General features: G+C 36.0%; 1 protein-coding gene across 1 annotated transcript in view; it reads left to right on the top strand.

Annotated features, from left to right (window-relative positions):
* LOC150084689 (inactive ribosomal protein S6 kinase delta-1-like) overlaps positions 1-19,106 on the top strand; it is a 290,509-nt gene that overhangs the window by 52,950 nt on the left and 218,453 nt on the right. Inside the window, exons 5-6 of the mRNA XM_090376322.1 lie at positions 3,806-3,930; positions 13,602-13,751. Of these exons, the coding sequence (XP_090232448.1) occupies positions 3,806-3,930; positions 13,602-13,751 (275 nt within the window). The remainder of the gene's footprint in view (positions 1-3,805; positions 3,931-13,601; positions 13,752-19,106) is intronic.

Raw genomic sequence — 19,106 nt, forward strand, 5'->3', positions numbered from 1 at the left:
CTGCATTAGACAATAAATTTTCAATATCGCATCCCATCATAAAACAAACTTTTTCCTTCTTAAACCACCTATGAAGTAAGAATCATGCAGTGATATTTTGCTGGTATTACAGGTAATGAGAGAGCAGACCAGGCAGCCAAACATCCAAACAGTACAATACCATCACATTACCAAGTATCATCTCTAGATTATTTGAAGCGGATTAAAAAAATCTATATATTTCAGTGGTCTGAAATCTGGAAGTCACAAATGAACAACAAATTGCTTGAATTCAAAGAGGAACCAGCACTATGGAAATCTACCTTCAGGAAAAACAGACAGGAAGAGGTTGTTCTAGCAAGATTACGCATAGGGCATACACATCCAACCCATATATATCTACTCAAGGAGGATGACCCACCTCGATGCACGTATTGTACATTTCCACTTACTTACTGTCAAGCATATTCTCTTAGATTGAACATACTATTCCCATTTCAGAAGAAATACTTTCCTTTCACTGTTACGACTGAAAGAACCGCTATCACTCGCCCATATTATTAGAAACAATGCGAATTTAAATGAACTATTTACCTTTCTTAAGCAAATACGAATATATGATTTACTCTTATGACATATTGGACGAAATTTTTATATAGGAATAGGCACATTTTGGCCCCAGTTGCCTTGTGCCCAAAAACACCAACACCAATACTTCAAAGTGAGGATGAACAAGAGTGAGTATGATCAAAGTGAGGATGAACCTTTTGTTCCCAAAAAAATCTGAAATGAAAAAACAGGAACCAACTAATAAAAGACCAAAATGAAAGTATGATGACAGTTATTTGAATTTTGGCTTTACTTGTGTTGGAAATAAAGATGCTCCTGATGCACAGTATGTCATATGTAATAAAAAATCTTAGCAAACATACTTTGGCTCCCACTAAACTTGTGTTTTGTAAATGTTCTGTAAATATGTTGTGAGATGACAAGGGTTCCATGACTAAAAACGTTTGGGAAAATCTGCCTTAAAGAGCCCAAAAAACCGCCCTGCCCGTTTCTTGGCATCTGCTAGGCTGAATTGGAATTGGGACCTATCATCGGACTTCTTCTGACAAGTATAGTCGTGTAGTTTTGTGTGTATAGTTGTACCTACATGCAAGAAAACTTCCAGAAAGTGATAACTATGTGCCAACTGAAGAACTGGTTCCATGGCAGCTCTTCTAAAATTGACCGAGTGAAAAAAACTGATTTCACCACAGTTTTCGGCATTAAAATATTAGGCAAAAGACATTTGAACCAATCTTCTACAAGCATTTTTATCGTTGAACAACCACACTCCTTTGAGGTAGCCCAAAGTTTTGCCCAACACATTTTCGGCAAAAATTATACTTATCATCAAGTGTGTTCCATCGTGGCACTCGTCTCCACATGATCTGTGCAACTAGCATTCTATAACACCAATAATTTCAGTGTTATAGGATAATCGGTAAAGTTTGGATTTTAATCTGAACTTTACCGATTATCCAGTCTGCAACTAAATAAGCCAGACGAAAAAGAACTAGATCATATGGACAGGCAGCTTGCCTCCACTCTGTAGCAAACCAAGGTGAACCAGGGACATCTGAGAAGAACGAAGACCCCAAAAATACTAGACCTGGACCTACGGTTACCAAGAAAAATAAAAAGCAGATCCCCAGATCTGACAGTGAACCTCTAAGCTCAAATAACTTGGCAGAGCCTCCACCACTACCAGATTTTGCAAACCAACCAACCAACCGAGACAAATGCACCAACTACTATTTTTGACATGTCCACCCTGCTTGAGGGATCGGTTATAGATAGGTCCTGGCTCTCAGATTTGAGATTGAAACCCTCATGGCAAAGTCTAACAACTGTATCACCACGGTTGTTAGATTTTGCTGGACCAAGATGGAGTTCATCCTATTGAACACCCATATCGAGAATGAAAAAGCCCTTGCCAAGTTAGAGGCCTACCAAGAAGAACAGGAAACACAAATGCAACAGTGCTCCTGTGTTTCCTATGCTGACATGCTGAGGATCCCAAAAGCAGTTGCAAGCACATCCTAAGAAGAAAGCTCTCATCAAACAACCTCACCTGGTCGTCTTGAGACCTACTGCCTTATATGCCCTGCAGAAATGTGAACAAGTCAAATAAACCATTATTATTAACCTCACTAAAGATCTACAAAAGACCAGAATTAAGTCTGTCCAAAAGACTCGAAATGTTGGGATTGTGATAGAAACAACCAAGAACCGGCAAAATAATTAATGATCCAACAATACCCAATCTAGGGCTTACAGCAGAGCCACCGAAAAAGAAAGTACCATCCATCATTGTTTTTGATGTGGATAAAAACCTTAGCCCAACTCAAGTTAGAGAAGTACTGTATGGCCGCAACCTCCAAAGAGACTTCCTGAACGCTGACTCAAACAAGTTGGTTAGCCCAAAGTACCACATGAAATCCAGAAATGGAAGTAATGTCAGCTGGGTAATAAAAATTGCACCCACTGCCTGGAACACGAGCAGCAATCAGGATAGAGTCTTCATTAACTGGGAGCAGCTATCATTTTAAGGGACATGTGGCTGTCCCAAAATGTTTCTTTATTCCTTCCGCTAATCAGTGGTTGGCAATATAGATTTCATCAGTTTGATTAACTGGTAATATGTTCGATTATGTTACTCATCTGTGGAAAAATTTTATAGCAAAGTTTGGTGACACCACAGAAATTACTCTTGATATTTCTAAGTCTTTTGATCATGTATAACGTAAAGGTCTTCTAAACAAGCTTACATCTTATGGACCTTTTCTTTCTGACTGCTCACCAAGTTGATGGAGAATAGCTCTCTATCTTCTAACCTCTCTGTTAATGCTAGTTTCCTCCAAAGTTCAGTTCCTTTTTCCTACTCCTTTTCCCTTTTGTATATTAAAGACCTTCCACTTAAAATCCTATCCACAGTTTTACTGATTGTAGCACACCGCTTTTCTCCTTTTAATTTGAGAAACATTTCCCTATGCAAACAGCTTCAATTTCTCAAATATCTACCACCAATTCCCTAAATGCTGATCTCCAGCATTTATGGAATTGGTGTACTGTGTGCGTGTGTGTGTTTTGGAACAATATCTCCTGTGCATTGTAGCATGAGGACTAATCAGAAAAATTTTAACAATGTCCACACAGTACCTCACTGGTGTTTTTATACAATTACTATGCAAAAACCGTAAAGCTGAGGCACCTCCGTAGCCAGGTGGGTAGGAGCAGCAGTGCATAGCACACGCTTCTTGTTTAGGCCAGGGTTCGAGCCCCATGACCACCAAATACAGAGGATGCGGAAAGGTCATGGAATGACCATCGCATATCCCCGGTGCAATATGGCCTTAGTTGCTAATGCTCCAAATAACAAACAAACCTTAACCATAAAGTTGAATTTTCAAAATTGTTTTAGTAAAACTGTGTACATATATAGAAAGTCAGAGAAAGCTTCAATTTTTTACCTTGAACCAAATATTTTTGTGTAGATATCCTTTTTGTGCTACATTTGAGAGGTAGAGTGCAAGAACTGCTGGGTTAACAAAACTTTCATATTTCTCGCAAAGCCAAATTACTTTTCAGAAGCTGTATAATACGAGAAGATTCTTTAATCCCCTTCAATTCTGAAGGGGAATTAAATTCACGAAGGGAATTAAAGAATTCACATAAACATGGAAATAACAGCTCTTGCATTACAAAAACATAAAAAGATTGAAACTGATTTTCTGATTCCTTTGTTGAAATTAATTTGCAATATTTTTTTTTTTTTTAGATGATGTGGATTCTGCACAACGGGAAGCTGTTAAAAAAAAGACAGCATTATATTTAAACCGGGCAGAAGATATTTATTCAAAGCACTTAGCCAGTGAAGTACAAGATGACAAGAGGAGATGGGCGGTGAGTGTGATTTCTGCATATATATTTGCATTAAATATTTTATAATGATGAGTTCAAATTTATTCAGTCAGGACACATTCCATGATGATCTTATATAATGTTATAAAGTCAGAGTTCTAACAAACAGTTCTCCATGACAATATAGTGGTTTTTATCACTTTTCACTTGTTTGGAAACATCTGGGATTGAATTCAGTCGATGAATGGAAAAATTTCTGAAGGCTTTTACAATTGAGGCTGTATGAGCTGATCTCAGGAAGGAGGGGGGGAGTACAGTTCTCCCCCATAAAAAATATTGTTCACGGTTTAGGCCTAAATGGTTGTCAAATGAACTAATGAGACTCGTAACAGAGAAGAAAAATGCATGGGATGTATATAAATTATCAAGCGACTCAGAAGCCTATGGCAGATATAAGTTAATCTGTAATCAGGTCACAAAGGAGGTTCGGCAGGTGAAGGCAGATTACGAGAAATCCTTGGCAAAAGATGCTAAGAAAAACAGCAAGGATTTCTTTACTTATATAAACTCTAAAAGGAAGGGGATGAATCTGATTGGTCCACTTGACGTTGATGGTTCGACTGTTGATGATCCTGCTCAGATAGCAAACAAACTGATTGAGTATTTTGCATCTACATTCACACGTGAGGAATTATTAAGGTTTGAAAATGGCAGAAGGTTATCAAATTGTAGCAAGATACTTAATGATTTTGTAATAACTGAGAGCAAAGTGGAAGAGAAATTGTTGAAATTAAATGTAAGAAAAGCACCTGGGGTGGATGGGATCTATCCAGTTATATTAAAGGAGGCAGCAAAGCAACTAAGCAAACCCTTAGCCATAATTATGAGAGCATCCTTGGACTCAGGGGAGGTTCCCACGGACTGGAGATGTGCAAATGTATCGCCAATTCACAAAGGGGGATCGAAGGGTGACACAAGTAATCACAGACCAGTTAGTTTAACTTCTGTTCCGGGTAAAATAATGGAGTCGCTGGTTAAAGATGCATTGCAGGATCATCTAGACAAGACTGCAGCATAATTCAGACACAGCATGGGTTTGTTAAGGGAAAGTCTTGTCTGACAAATTTTATAGGATATTATGATGTGGTTACAAAGGAACTGGATGCAAAAAATAATTTTGATATCATATATTTGGATTTCAGGAAAGCTTTTGACACTATTGCGCATGGAAGACTATTGTACAAATTGGAGCACAATGGTATTAAGGGTAAGTTGCTACAATGGATAAAAGGATGGTTAAGTGCTAGAAGACAGAGAGTGGTAATCAATGGGTGCTGCTCTTCTTGGACTAATGTTATTAGTGGAGTCCCACAGGGTTCGGTGTTAGGTCCACTGTTGTTTTGTATATTTATCAATGATATTGATGAAGGTATATCAAGCTTAATGTCGAAGTGTGTAGATGATACAAAGGTTGGCAGGGTTGTTAATGGCAGTGTGCTACTGCAACAGGATCTAGATAATTTGGGCAAATGGGCTAAGAAGTGGCAACTGAAGTTTAACCTTGACAAATGCAAAGTACTGCATATGGGTAGAAGTAACCCCTAGAGAAACGTACCAACTGTGTGGTACTACACTTAAGGTGGTAGAAAATGAAAAAGACCTGGGAGTAATTGTGCAGGCAGATATAAAGTTTTCTGAGCAATGCAGACAGGCTGCCAGGGCAGGTCATGGGGTTTTGTCAATGATATATAGGAATTTTGCTAGCAGGGAAAAGGAGGTGATTATCCCTCTGTATAAGGCAATGGTCAGGCCACGCCTTGAGTACTGCGTACAGGTCTGGAGGCCTCATTTTAGGAAGGATGTAGATTTACTTGAGCGTGTGCAGAGAAGGGCAACAAGATTGGTGAGGGGAATGAAGGGATCCTCTTACCAACAGAGGCTTAAGTTCTGCAAATTGCAGTGGCTGGAGACTAGGCACCTGCGCGGTGATCTGATTGAGGTATATAAGGCCTTGAATGGGTTGAGCACACTGAATTCTGATGAGATCCTTCCACTTGTTCAGATTACGAACCTAAGGGGGCATAAATTCAAATTAAGAAAAGACAGATGTAGAATAGATGTGCGGAAATTTGCCTTTAGCCAGCGGGTGGTTAATTGCTGGAACAAACTTCCAGCAATTAATTCATTTATTTATTCAAGTTGAATAAATAATATCAACCTATCAACCTATATTTGAATAAAGTTGAATAAATAATATCAACCTATCAACTTCCACGTTGTGGAAGTTGATATGTTGAATAAATTTAAGGAGGAACTGGACAGGCATTTGGAGGGAACGGTGTGATTTTTTTTTTTTTTTTTTTTTGGCTGATGCTGCATAAGCTCATGCATTTGCTTTCTTGCATCACATGCCACTACTATTCTGGATTTTTCAGCCTTCACAACATGTTCAACCAATGAACTTGTTCAGCCCATATAGTCTGTCGGTGATGTGCCTAAAACTCAACACACCTAACAAACAGTTAACTTTTTTCTTTCTACCAGAATTAAATTATCTTAATATTAACATTTTCCATCCAATTGAATAAACAAGAGGGATTCATTTAGCATGATGAGTAATTTGAAACAAAATGATTCAAATTCGCTGCTCATCTTTTCAAATTGCGGTGAAACACAATAAACACTTTCTGTTCAGTGCATGCTAAATCATACATATGGACTGCAGATAAGTGGGTAATTCAGCATTATGATGCCTAGATGAGTCACCAATGAGTTGAAACAAGTCTTAACACGTTGATGACTTATCAAAATGAAAGATTAAATTTTTTTTTTTTTTTTTGTTTGTTTGATACCTTTGAATTTCGATTGCAACCACACAAATTTCGGTTTCAATCCAGACAGTTCAGTCTTTTTCTTTGCAGTGCTGAATTAAGTGAAGGGTCACAATGGATAAAGTGGAATATAGATTAGTTATTCGGTTCCTCTTTCTGCTTGGAAAAACACCAAACAATCCATGAAGAAATGATCTCTGTTTATAGAGAAGATTGCATAGGTAACAGAGTTGTTGCATATTGGCATAAAAAAATTCAAATTTGGAACAACCTCAGTGCATGATAAAGAAATCCCAAGATGCCCAGTAACTGTTGTGACAGAAGAAAGAGAGAGAGAGATAGTGTGTGTGTGTGTGTGTGAGAGAGAGAGAGAGAGAGAGAGAGAGAGAGAGAGAGAGAGAGATAGTGTGTGTGTGTGTGTGTGTGTGTGTGTGTGTGTGTGTGTGTGTGTGTGTGTGTGTGTGTGAGAGAGAGAGAGAGAGAGAGAGAGAGAGAGAGAGAGAGAGAGAGAGAGAGTGTGGCAGAATTAAGAGATCATCGTATTAGTTTCAAAGGACTAGATGTTCTTTGATTCTAATACAGCATCAAAATTATTGTATAGGGTCTGTGGAAACCACATCATCCACAAACAGTTGCTTATGAGTGAAGTGTCTGCTAGATAGGTTCCTAGACTTCTGACCCTTTACCAGAAGAAGGAAAGGGCACAATTAGCAAACAAAATGTTGTCTATGTCTAGGAAAAGTAAGAAGCGTTTTTCTAACAACTAATCCAAGTTTCAGTGAGTGAAACTGGGATCATTATAATTCTGACAATAAGTAAATGTCAAAATAATGGAATCATGCAAAATTACCAACACACAAAAGGCAAAGGTGCAATCAAGTGCTAGCAAGGTGATACTGTTAGTTTTTCGGGATCAGCATGGTGTAATACTCACAGGCTACCTTCAAAAGGGCTGTACTGTGACAGTGAAGTGTTATTCCAACTTCATCATAAGGCTGCATGTTGCTATAAAATAAAAAAATACGGGAAAAGCTGTCAAAAGATGTGTGGCTGCTCCATGGTAGTGCCCCTGCACATTCCTCCCATGCTGCAGTGAGGTGTGCCCATGAATGTTGGTTTGAAATATTGCCTCATCCTGCTTATTCTCCCCAACCTTGCATCCTCAGATCTCTTTCCTGCCCTGAAGTCCTTTCTTCGTGGAAAAGACTTTGCTGCTGATGATGAGATGATTTCTGCTACTGAGTGGTTTGGAATCCAGTCAAAGGACTTCTAAACTGGGCTGTAGAATGTAATGAGAGGTGGTGAAAATGTGCCATTTTGTCTGCTGCCTATGTGAAAAAGTGTAATACATGGTGTTTGTATCAATATTCTATCACAACTACTTCTGGGGGAATAAAAATTTTTTTTAACCCAGTTTTTTTTTTTTTTTTTTTTATCAGGTGAGTTTTTATCCATTTTGGAGTGGAATGATGATTGTCTAGTCCCTTCTTGAATGCAATGAACTCACCTAATATAATCTAAAAAAAATGTCTAAGTTCAGAAGTATCATAAATGCCTTATATACAGATGACCATCTAGACCAGTGGTTTTCAACCTTTTTTTAATAATGGCACCCCTAATTTACTTTATTTTGCGGCACCCCTACCCAATTTTCTGCCTGTTAGATCTGATTCTGTGTGTGTGTGTGTGTGTGTGTGTGTGTGTGTGTGTGTGTGTGTGTGTGTGTGTGTGTGTGTGTGTGTTTGTGTGTGTGTGTGTGTGTGTACATAATATTTAAAAATATATATTATATGATATTTATTATAATAATATAATTATAAAAATTACATTTCATAATACAAATTATATATGTACAGTATATAATTTTATTCTTTATATAGAGGCACTAAATAAACATCAATTATAGATCACCACAAAATTAAAAAGATACTGTACACCTTTTTATAATGAAATAAACATATAAATTAAAAAATAATAATACGTTTAAGTAACAAACCCAAATTACATGGCACCCCTGGAATGTTGTTGCAGCACCCCGGTTGAAAACCACTGATCTAGACATTCCGAATCTCCTCCTTGGATGTGGATGAAATAATTTTGTAAAGAAATAAGCATAAGTACAACAATGTGCAGTGTACAGAGAGAAATGCAAAAATAGATGTAGCATTTAAAAGTAGAGAAGATATCCAGAGGTTGTTATATATGATAACATCCTTTGGATATTGTATATACATTGTTTGAGTTATTCTGATTATTCAGACACATTGTTTAGAAGTGTTTTCTGATTGTAAAATGGAAAAAAAAAATATAGATGTGTAAGAACAAAAACTAGCAATGTCAATGAAATTGGATAGAGACAGAAAGAAAGAGGAGTGATGGATTTAAAAATGTGATATTTTCATTGCTACGATGGCAGTAATCACAGTAATTACAAGCTATATCCCATTGTGGTGACCTTTTCTAACAGCCAAAAAAAAAAGATTATCCAATCAAATTTAGCTTTCTCTCACTGCCAGCATTAGATAGTGATTCAGCCAGAATCAATACTGGACATCATCTGACTAACACGAAAACTGTCTGGCACTTATAATGCTCCTGTTATGGAATAGCAGGGGTATTAAAAGAGAATTGACTAAAAAGACTAAGACTAGATTAAAAATCTAAAAACTGGATTGGCAAGGGTATCAAAAGAGAAGGTAGAGCACTCCTCGGTGGTTTGAGGTCATCCTTTCCATCTGATTAATTTGTGTGCTGAAAAAAAACGGCTTATGTTACCTCTGAAAATGAGTGAATGTTTGATGAACATATACTGGAAAGATATAAAAAGGAAGAGATTAAAATAGTTTCAATTATTGCATTCCACTGAAGTGAAAATTGTTTTGCTGTATGTGCATGTTGGCTGTTTTTGGATAAATATTTTAACTAGACTGGCATATTGGTACATTCTGACAAGTGGCACCTCCGTAGCCAGGTGGGCAGGAGCAGCAATGCATAGCGCACACACTTCTTGATTAGACCGGGGTTCAAGCCTGTGACCACCAAATACGGAGGATGCGGAAGGGTCAGGGAATGACCACCGCATATCCCGGAGCAATATGGCCTTAGTTGCTAATGCTCCAAAAAAAAAAAAAACAAACAAACAAACAGAATTCTGTGCCATAACTACAAGTCTTATAGCATCATAGACAGTCCAGGATATTCAAGATAACAATATAGCATATTGCAATTGGTTTGAATTCAAACATTCAGATTGATTTTTTTGCCTATATTGCAACAATCGTAAAAGCTATTTATCAATCCAAACTCAAATTTGAACAGGATAAGAGTATAAAATGTACTTCTTGTTCAATTGTAATTGATTGAGCCTTCTGGTTATTGGCCAAAATATTAGCTGCAAACTCTGTTTATATTTCCATTTCTGTTGCAACCTGATGGTCCTATTGCATTCTAAGCTAAAGATTAAGCTGTTTAATTAGCATCCTGATTGTCTTCTAACCCTTTCATCTCTGACCTTGGTAAATCACCTCCTACCATACCAAAACACACTCCACTCCAATCAGTGCCTCCTGTGGTCTTAAAACACAAAGATATCCATTGACATCATAGCAGTAGGAGATTAGACTGTTTATTGTAAAGAATGTCACAAAACTTAGGGTTGTTTTTTTTTTTTTTTTTTTTCAGTAGTGACACTTTGACATTTTTTTTTACCACATGTTTCTGCTTTAAACTTGAGGCGAGACGTTTGGTTTTGGAGAGGTTAGATTTTTAATGAAGTCATTCAGCTCACCTTGGGTAACTTGATCATTCAAGTCATATGGTAAACAGCCAATGTCTCTTTGTTGGGTATATACTCAGGATCAGCTGAAGTTCACAGATGTCTGCCAATTGCCTGTCATTGCATTCTGTTTCATCTTCTAAAGAGTCCATGCTATGCAGATGTCAGAATTGGCATACAGTTATTGTGAAGGATTCGTCTAGTTACCAAATCCAGGTTCCTTTGGATAAATAATCGTATGCCTATTTTTTGCTGAGAATCCAGTTACATTCACATTACAAAAGTAACAGTCACTATTGTATTGTAGAAAAAAAATAGATGGCATCTATTTTTCTTTTTTGTTTTGTTCAACCAGTCATATAATCCATTCAAATAACTGTAACTTCAGATTAAAATTTATGCAGTCTCTGTGCATGAGAAAATTTATTATTAAAATTTATGCAGAAAATGCATAATTTATTTCTGCATAATTTTTTGAAAAAATGACAGAGAAAATGCATAATTAAAATTTATGCAATCTGTGTGTACTTCTGCTTTCCTAGAGGACAGCCAAAGTAAATCTGTTAAATTTTTTGAATTGAATTTCTGTTGTGAATGTATACTGTTGTGATTTATTTAGGAAAGAGCTGCACACAGCAAAATTTGTTCGTGATTTTTACACTTTTGAGGCATGATTATGATTATATTTTAGTAATTCACTGGATCTTATCTGAAACAATTTATAATCAAATAATTAAATTATGAAATAACAAAGATATAGGTATATTAAAACAGTTATATAAATATGAATGTATAAATAATAATTATATTAATATAGGTTGGCTGAATAGGAATGTGAGTGATATAATCAGTCTTTATCATGTTTGTGTAATCAGATGAATTTTTAAAGTAAAAAAACTATTACTTTTGTTGACATTTTAGCAGGAGAATGTAAATTTATGCATTAAAGTAACAATTTTTTATATAAAAAGGGGGGGGGGGATGTAATTTAAGGGGTTTTTTTTCACAAAAACCAGACATGGAGGAAAACTGAAAAAATGTTAATCCACATATCTGTCCCCCCTCCAAATGAAAAATACTTGCTGAACTGTGTAATTTTATAAATTTTACAATTTGCTTAATTGTAGTTAATATGTCACTCTCTCTCTCTCCATTGCCACAAATTTTATTGTTTTATTCATTGATTGCAATGATCACACATAAAATTTACAATTTAGAATGGCACTTAGATGATTTATAGAGCTTCTTAATGTACCATTATGTAATCATCTTAATAATGAAAATAGCAATAAGAGCTTAATTGACGATACTCACCTCGATTGATCTGCTTAGTTACATGGTATTAAAGTGGAAATGAAGTTTAAAATAAATTAAATTAAATATATATGGAATTGTTAAAACCTGTAATTAAAATTTGCTCAAGGAAGAAGGAGTGCACTACCTCGTCCCTCGTTGTCATTTATAAAATATTAATACGAAAACAAGGTGAAGCCAATAGTCACAACAAGCGACTTTCGTGTAAAATGTCTTCGGTTGGCAAGTGATAGGAGAAAAGGAATTATGTATTTAAAGAATTCCTATGTTCACATAATGCATTTTGAGACATGGACACCTTACATGCACAAGGTTCCAGACCGATGAAAGGTTGGTTGTCAGTTTTGTGTTTAGAACGTTAAATGTGTCATATGACAAGCATGTCTATTAATAAGGCACATGTCATATGACAAGCGCCTTATTAAAAGGAAACAGAGCCACCATTGATAATCTTTTTATTAAATTCAATATAATACATGAAGGATTAAAATATACCCTTGAAAAAGAAACTGACAATAAAATCAACTTCCTTAACCTCACAATACATAAAATGGGCACAGGCTAGGAACCAAAATCTATAGAAAAGACACACACACACACACACACACACACACACACACACACACACACACACACACACACACACACACACACAGGAAAATATTCGCATTTTCAATTGCATCACCCACTCGGTACAAAAAAGTCCGTTCTCTACAATCAAATCTACAATGCCATTAAGTTTAGTTCTTCACAAGATGATTTATCCCCCGAACTACAATATCTTACAAAGAAATTCATAGCTAGAAAATACTCTTCGCATCTGATCCAACACAATTTCTGTTGCAAGAAATAATGTCGATAATCCACAATCATAGCACCAAACAGACCAGACAGAACACACGTATTATTCTCCCCTACCACAGCGGACTCACCAGACAGCTTCGTCAAGTGTTTGCCAATATAGACATAACGTTAATATTTTCTTCATACAATAAATTAGGGACCATGTTTAATACATATAAAGAGACATACGAATATCCAATAAGTGACATCAACAGCGTTATATATTTAATTAAATGTCAATCTGGTTGTAACGCATGCTACATTGGGAGCACTACTGCAAAATACGGCACCACAAAAACTTCTAATACACGTGCTTATTACCATCATAATAGCTTCAGAACTAATCAAGCTAGCACCAAAATTACACAACACATGCACTCTCACAACCACAATCCCCTAATTGATTCAGCCATTGCAATTATTAAATTAGGATCTAGTTACAAAATCTTCTGACACAAGGCGCTTTTCATAGAATGGTGTTGCCATAACACTAAATTTAACGTTCTAAACATGAAACTGCCAACCAACCTTTCATCGTTCTGGAACCTTACGCATGTAAGGTGCCCACATGTCTCGAAATGCATTATGGGAACATAGGAATTCTTTAAATACATAATTCCTTTTCTCATATCATTGCCAACAAAAGACGTTTTACACAAAAGTCGCTCGTTGTGACTATTGGCTTCACCTTGTTCTTATATTAATATTTTATAAATGACAACCAGGGACGAGGTAGTGCACTTCTTCTTCCTTGAGCAAATTTTAATTACAGGTTTTAACAATTCTGTATTTATTTAATTTAACTTATTTTAAACTTCATTTCCACTTCAATACCATGTAACTAAGCAGATCAATTGAGGTGAGTACTGTCAATTAAGCTCTTATTGCTATTTTCATTATTAATTTAGAATGACATAATTTTTTATTTTTTTATAAATTTTATTTCACAGGCAGATGATGGACTCTCTCCAACTGACGAAACCAGACTACTCTCATTGTATGGCCCTCCGCAGGAAATGGCAAAATATCGGGTTTTGGGGATTGTAGGTAAAGTAATGCTTGTGCTGGATACTGATACAAATGCAACATTTGTTATAAAGGTATTGTTTTTAATCTTCCAATTGCTGTTCTTCACTGTTCAATTGTGTTATAAAAGAATGTTCTGTTAACATCTTTACTGGTTTTTGCTAAAGATGACCGAAAATTTATTTTATGAGGTTTTTAAAAAAACAACACAGATGGACAGACTGATCTCTTATTTTTTTAGGGAGACTGTAATTTCTAATATCAAACAAAGTTAAGCAACATTTCAGTAAAAAAAAAAAAAAGTATGTATTTTTTTCAAGATAAAAGTTTATATATCACATATATTAATGAATAATACTACTACAGTGATAGATGAAAGGTATCACTGTATATAAAAAATAGTGCCACTACTAATGTTTTAATAATGCACGCAGGCTTCATAAATTTTAATCTGAAATTACAGTTATGCAAGTGAGTTCATAAGTGGCCAAGAAATTTACATAATCTAATAAGGCATGTGATTTCTATAAGTAGCAATGCAGACAATATCAAATCCTCATGCTGGAAATAAGAGAATCGATGCTAGAGTTATCAATTCCCATTCTCAGGCCTTGACTGATACAAGCTCAGTTTCTGAAAAGAGGCCCATTACTTAACTTCCAGCTTAGAGTATCCCAGGCATGCTAGTATTTGGAATCTGGGGATCTGACTAGCCATTTCATATGAGCTGTGCTCTCCTTCAAGGTATTATTTCACTAGAAGGGTTAAGTGAAGACACTTTATCATCCATTAAAAGAAAGACCGGATCATTTTCTTCTGTAACAGGACAAACACAAGTATCGACAATCTGATCTTGATACCTTCAAGCCATGAAAATTCACATCATTATATCATCACCTCCAAATGTCTCTCTTAGCAATGGTTGGAAGTTTACCATTCCCTCCAAATGAAAGTGCATCAACAATCTTTTTTGCAGACTATTACAACTCAACAGTGAAGTGCCACTATGGCCCATCGCTTTTAGGTCCAGTCAGTATGCTGTTGTCATCAATTCATATGGGCTCTTTTGTTCACAGAGGCTAGAAGAATGTGGACAGCCATCATCATGCTTAAAATCCTTTTTTATGAGACTTTTTGTAGGTGGTGTGCACTCTGCAGATCCAGCAAGCTCTGAAGCAAGTTTCCATATCACAAAGTCTCCATGATGCTTCATAGTTACAGGCAGATAACTTTAATATTTGCATGAGGAAACTTCCATGCAAAGAGAACTTTATTTGTTCTCAAACAGGTCTTGAAGAAAGTTTGTATGTTTTTGGAACTAATTCCACAGTCAACTTACCGAATATCATAATCATCCACATGGCCACCTTGGCTTAATATTATACTGCCCCCATTCTCCCATAATTTGGGCGATTCTCAAAGAATCATCCACATTGTGTCTTTTTGACATTTTCAAAATGGTCTTTCCTTGAATCAGTACTGTTAATGATAAATGCATGCAAAATACAGAAAATGGTTTGTTTTTTTTATAAAAGACAAATACTGTAGAGCATCAAAAATCTGAGTGAAATTAATTCGAAACCTTAATAATTTGAACGAGCCAGCATTTATTATTCTTTTTTTTTTATGCTGGTTCCATAAAATAATTACAATAAGTGCTGGTTATTGTGATCATGTTTGAGAATTTAAATTTGATTCAATTAAATGGAAATTCTAATAAGCAAAAATCAGAGGAATATTATCCACAGGACATAAAAATGAAGATAAAAAGCACAAACTTTCACTTATTATCTTACCAATTAACAGAATTAAATGATATGTGAAAATCGAAAGAATTATCCAGAGGTTAGCAAAATAAATTTACGCTTATGTACACAGCTTAATTAATATACATATAGTACTAACTAAACATAACACTTTGTAATCTGATATGGTTTACCAACAATTTTATTCCAAATGTCAAGAAGTATTGTGAACGAGAAGGCAAAATGGGCAAGGTCTTCTTGCTTATCCTAGACAACTCGCCATCACATCCTTCAGTGGAAACATTAAACAAAACAGACGATGGATTTGAGGTATTGTTTCTTCTGTCAAATGTTACCGCACTCCTCCAACCAATGGACTAGGGAGTTATTGAAAAGTTGAAGAGAATCTTCAAAAAACAAGTCTTGCGTCATTTTCTTTTTTGCAGAAAGCAACAAAGAAAGCATTGTAGCTTTTCGAAAAAGCTCGGTCTCAAGGACAGCTTCTACATAGCTGACGTGTGGGAATCACTCACTGCACAGAATTTTAAAAATGCATGGGAAAAAACTGGCCTATTGCAGAAGAAACTGTAGGAGATGAGCAGAATTGAACTTAAGGAGACGAGGGACAAATACCAAATGAGATGATCAATTTGTTTCAGTCAATCACTGGGTTTGAAGATTGCAATGAAGGTGTGATGCATGGGCTTTGATGGAAAATGATATTGATGGTACAGGGTTTTCTGTTTTAAATTAAAACAAAATTGTGAGTAAAAGGAACTGGAGCTCCTGAAAATGATATGGATGAAGACAACGACAAAGAAAATGCCATCAACACTGCGCCCATCCATGCTGAGGAATTCAGCACACTAGAAACTGCGTTGGTTGGTACGAGCAACAAACTGATTTCAGTTCAACTCAACTACTCTTGCTGTAAAGAGAGAGAGCAAAGAAACGAAGAGCGAAAATGGTGCAGCAAAAAATAAGTAATTAATTTCGTTAAAGCCTATACGGTACATATGTGTTATTGTGGCTGAAAGCTGAATTTATTTTGTTACCTACAAATAAAAATACATAAGTAAAACTTAGTGATTTTATTTCTAACTTACTAAACCTTTTTTTTAGTCTCCAGAACAGTATTTTTGATAAGTTCGAAAATCTGAACAAGTCGGAAGTCCGAACTACCTCCAGTCCCAATTAGTTCAGATTATCGATGCTCTACTGTAGCCACTTCCACATTTTATTTATTTAAAATATATTTATGCTTTTTGTTCAAGGATAACTTTACAATATCTTGAAAACTTTATAAAGATTTTATAAATAATTTTCAAAATGATTGTAAAGTCAGATTTATTTTTGTTTAGTTGAGGTATTGCTTCAAGGGTAAACAACTGGCAGCCCACAGCTACCTTTTTTTAAAATTTATTTTTATTTTTTTATGTGTGTGTGGTCAGAAGAGTGCTTAACTGATAAGCTAAAATGCAATTACTAATCTCCTAGCACGGATTGTTCATTTACCCTACCAGAATACCAGACAATCCTAACCACACAGCCAATATGCTTAATACTTTTCTCACAAACAATCCTTCTAAGTACACAGTCAAGGTGATGGTCTCTTCTGCAATGGAACCTTTCTCTTGTAGGCATTCTCAATCTCATGTCATTTGGCATTACAAGAATGCAAAATGGGATGATCTGCACAAATTATTATTTTTTTTTTCCCTTGGTCAGATTACTATTGCATATCACAACTGCCTTGTATCCAAATCTCCAGCTTCATTTTCTGCCTACACCAAAGCTCACAATAATTGTAAATCAGTTATTAATCAGTCCAAACTAGATTTTAAACAGGCTAAGAGTACAAAACTTGCTTCTTGTCCAAATGGTAGTTGAGAATTCTGGTTTCTTGCCAAAGCTATTGGGCACAACGTTTGCCCATCTCTATCCCCATTATATTTCAAAAGATGGTTCTGCTGTCACCCCAAAGACAAAGCTGACTTGTTAGCATCCTAGCTTTTCTCTAACTTGTGTGCAGGCGCCTCCGTAGCCAAGTGGGAAGGAGCAGCAGTGCGCAGCACACGCTTCTTGATTAGACCGGGGTTCGAGCCCGTCACCACCAAATACGGAGGATGCGGAAAGGTCAGGGAATGCCCACCGCATATTCCCGGAGCAATATGGCCTTAGTTGCTAATGCTCCTAAAAACCAACCAAAACTCTAACTTGTGTATTGATGATTGTGATAAACCACCTCCTACCACTTCCAGTACACTCTGTTCAATGCCTTCTGTGGTCTTCCCTCGAAAGGATTTTGAACAATCTTGATACTAAGAAAGCTCCAGGTTCTGATAGTATTTCTCCGCTTGTTCCCAAAACCTGTGCTCTTCTCCACTAAAGCAAGTGTTCCCAACATTCAGTTTTTTCTCCCACTCTTTTCCTCTTGTATATTAATGATCTTCCATTGACCAGAAATCCTATCCATAGTTTTGCTGATGGTAGCACATTGCATTCCACCTTCCAGTTTGAAGAACCTTGCCCTGCACAAACTGCTTCAACTTCTCGAATATCCACTACCAATTCCTTAAATGTTGATCTCCAGGTAATTCTCCAGTGGATCAAAAGTAACTTAGTTAATTTCAATTCTTCTAAAACTTTGCCCTGTTTTATGTCTCACAAAAAGGATTCTCCTGTTGCTATGCTTATGTTTGATGACACTGATTTCTACACAAGATCACATTTCTCTATTACCCTAAATTCTGATATCTCTCTTGGCATAAGCACATCAAAAATATTGCTTCCTCTGCATATAAAAAAACTGGGTTTTCTCTTTTACTCTCGACATTGCTTTACTTCCAAAGAGCTGTTCACTCCTGTACAAGTAACAAATTTGCCCTACTATGGCATATTGTTCTCACATCTGGGGTGGTGACCCAAAACCTCTTTCATGCTTCTAGATTCCATTAAAAAGAGGGCAGTCAGGTTAATTAATGACCCATTTCTCTCTCTCACTCAGAGATTTTCATTTTCTGCACATTCTTTTCTATAGATACTTCCATGGGCACTGTTCTTCTGATTGCCTTCTATAATTCTCACTTCTCTTCCAAAGCAGTTCGAACACGTGCCAACCAGTCAACATCCTTTACTGTCCAACTTCAAACTCACAGAACCAGCCTTTCTTCATCCTCATTTATTCATTCAACCTCCGTTTTATGGAACAAACCACCCTTAATACATATTTCCTTAAAATTGCAATATACAAATTCAAGTCTAATGTCAACAAGGATCTTTCATCTTCTCAATCTTCAACCCATGCACAGTACTATGTACTATAGGTTCTAATACCTCTTGTGTTTAGGGTCTTAAAAAATAAAATAAAATAAACAATAATACAGTAGAGCATCGATAATCTGAACTAATTGGGACTGGGGTAGTTCAGACTTCCAATTTGTTTGGATTTTCAAGCCTATCATAAATACTGTTCTGGAGACTACAAAAAAAATGTTTAGTTAATTTAGAAATAAAAACACTAAGTTATACTTATGTATATTCTTAGGTAACAAAAGAAATGGAACTTTCAGCCACAATAACACATATTTGTAGGCCTTTAACGAAAAAAATTTTTTTTTTTTTTTGGCTGTACCCTTTTTGAATTTTGTTTCTTTGCTGCCAGATCGCTCACTCTTTTCAGCA

The sequence above is a fragment of the Mastigoproctus giganteus genome, chromosome 6, assembly GCF_048544385.1.
Source record: "Mastigoproctus giganteus isolate SK-2022 chromosome 6, ASM4854438v1, whole genome shotgun sequence".
NCBI lineage: Eukaryota > Metazoa > Arthropoda > Arachnida > Uropygi > Thelyphonidae > Mastigoproctus > Mastigoproctus giganteus.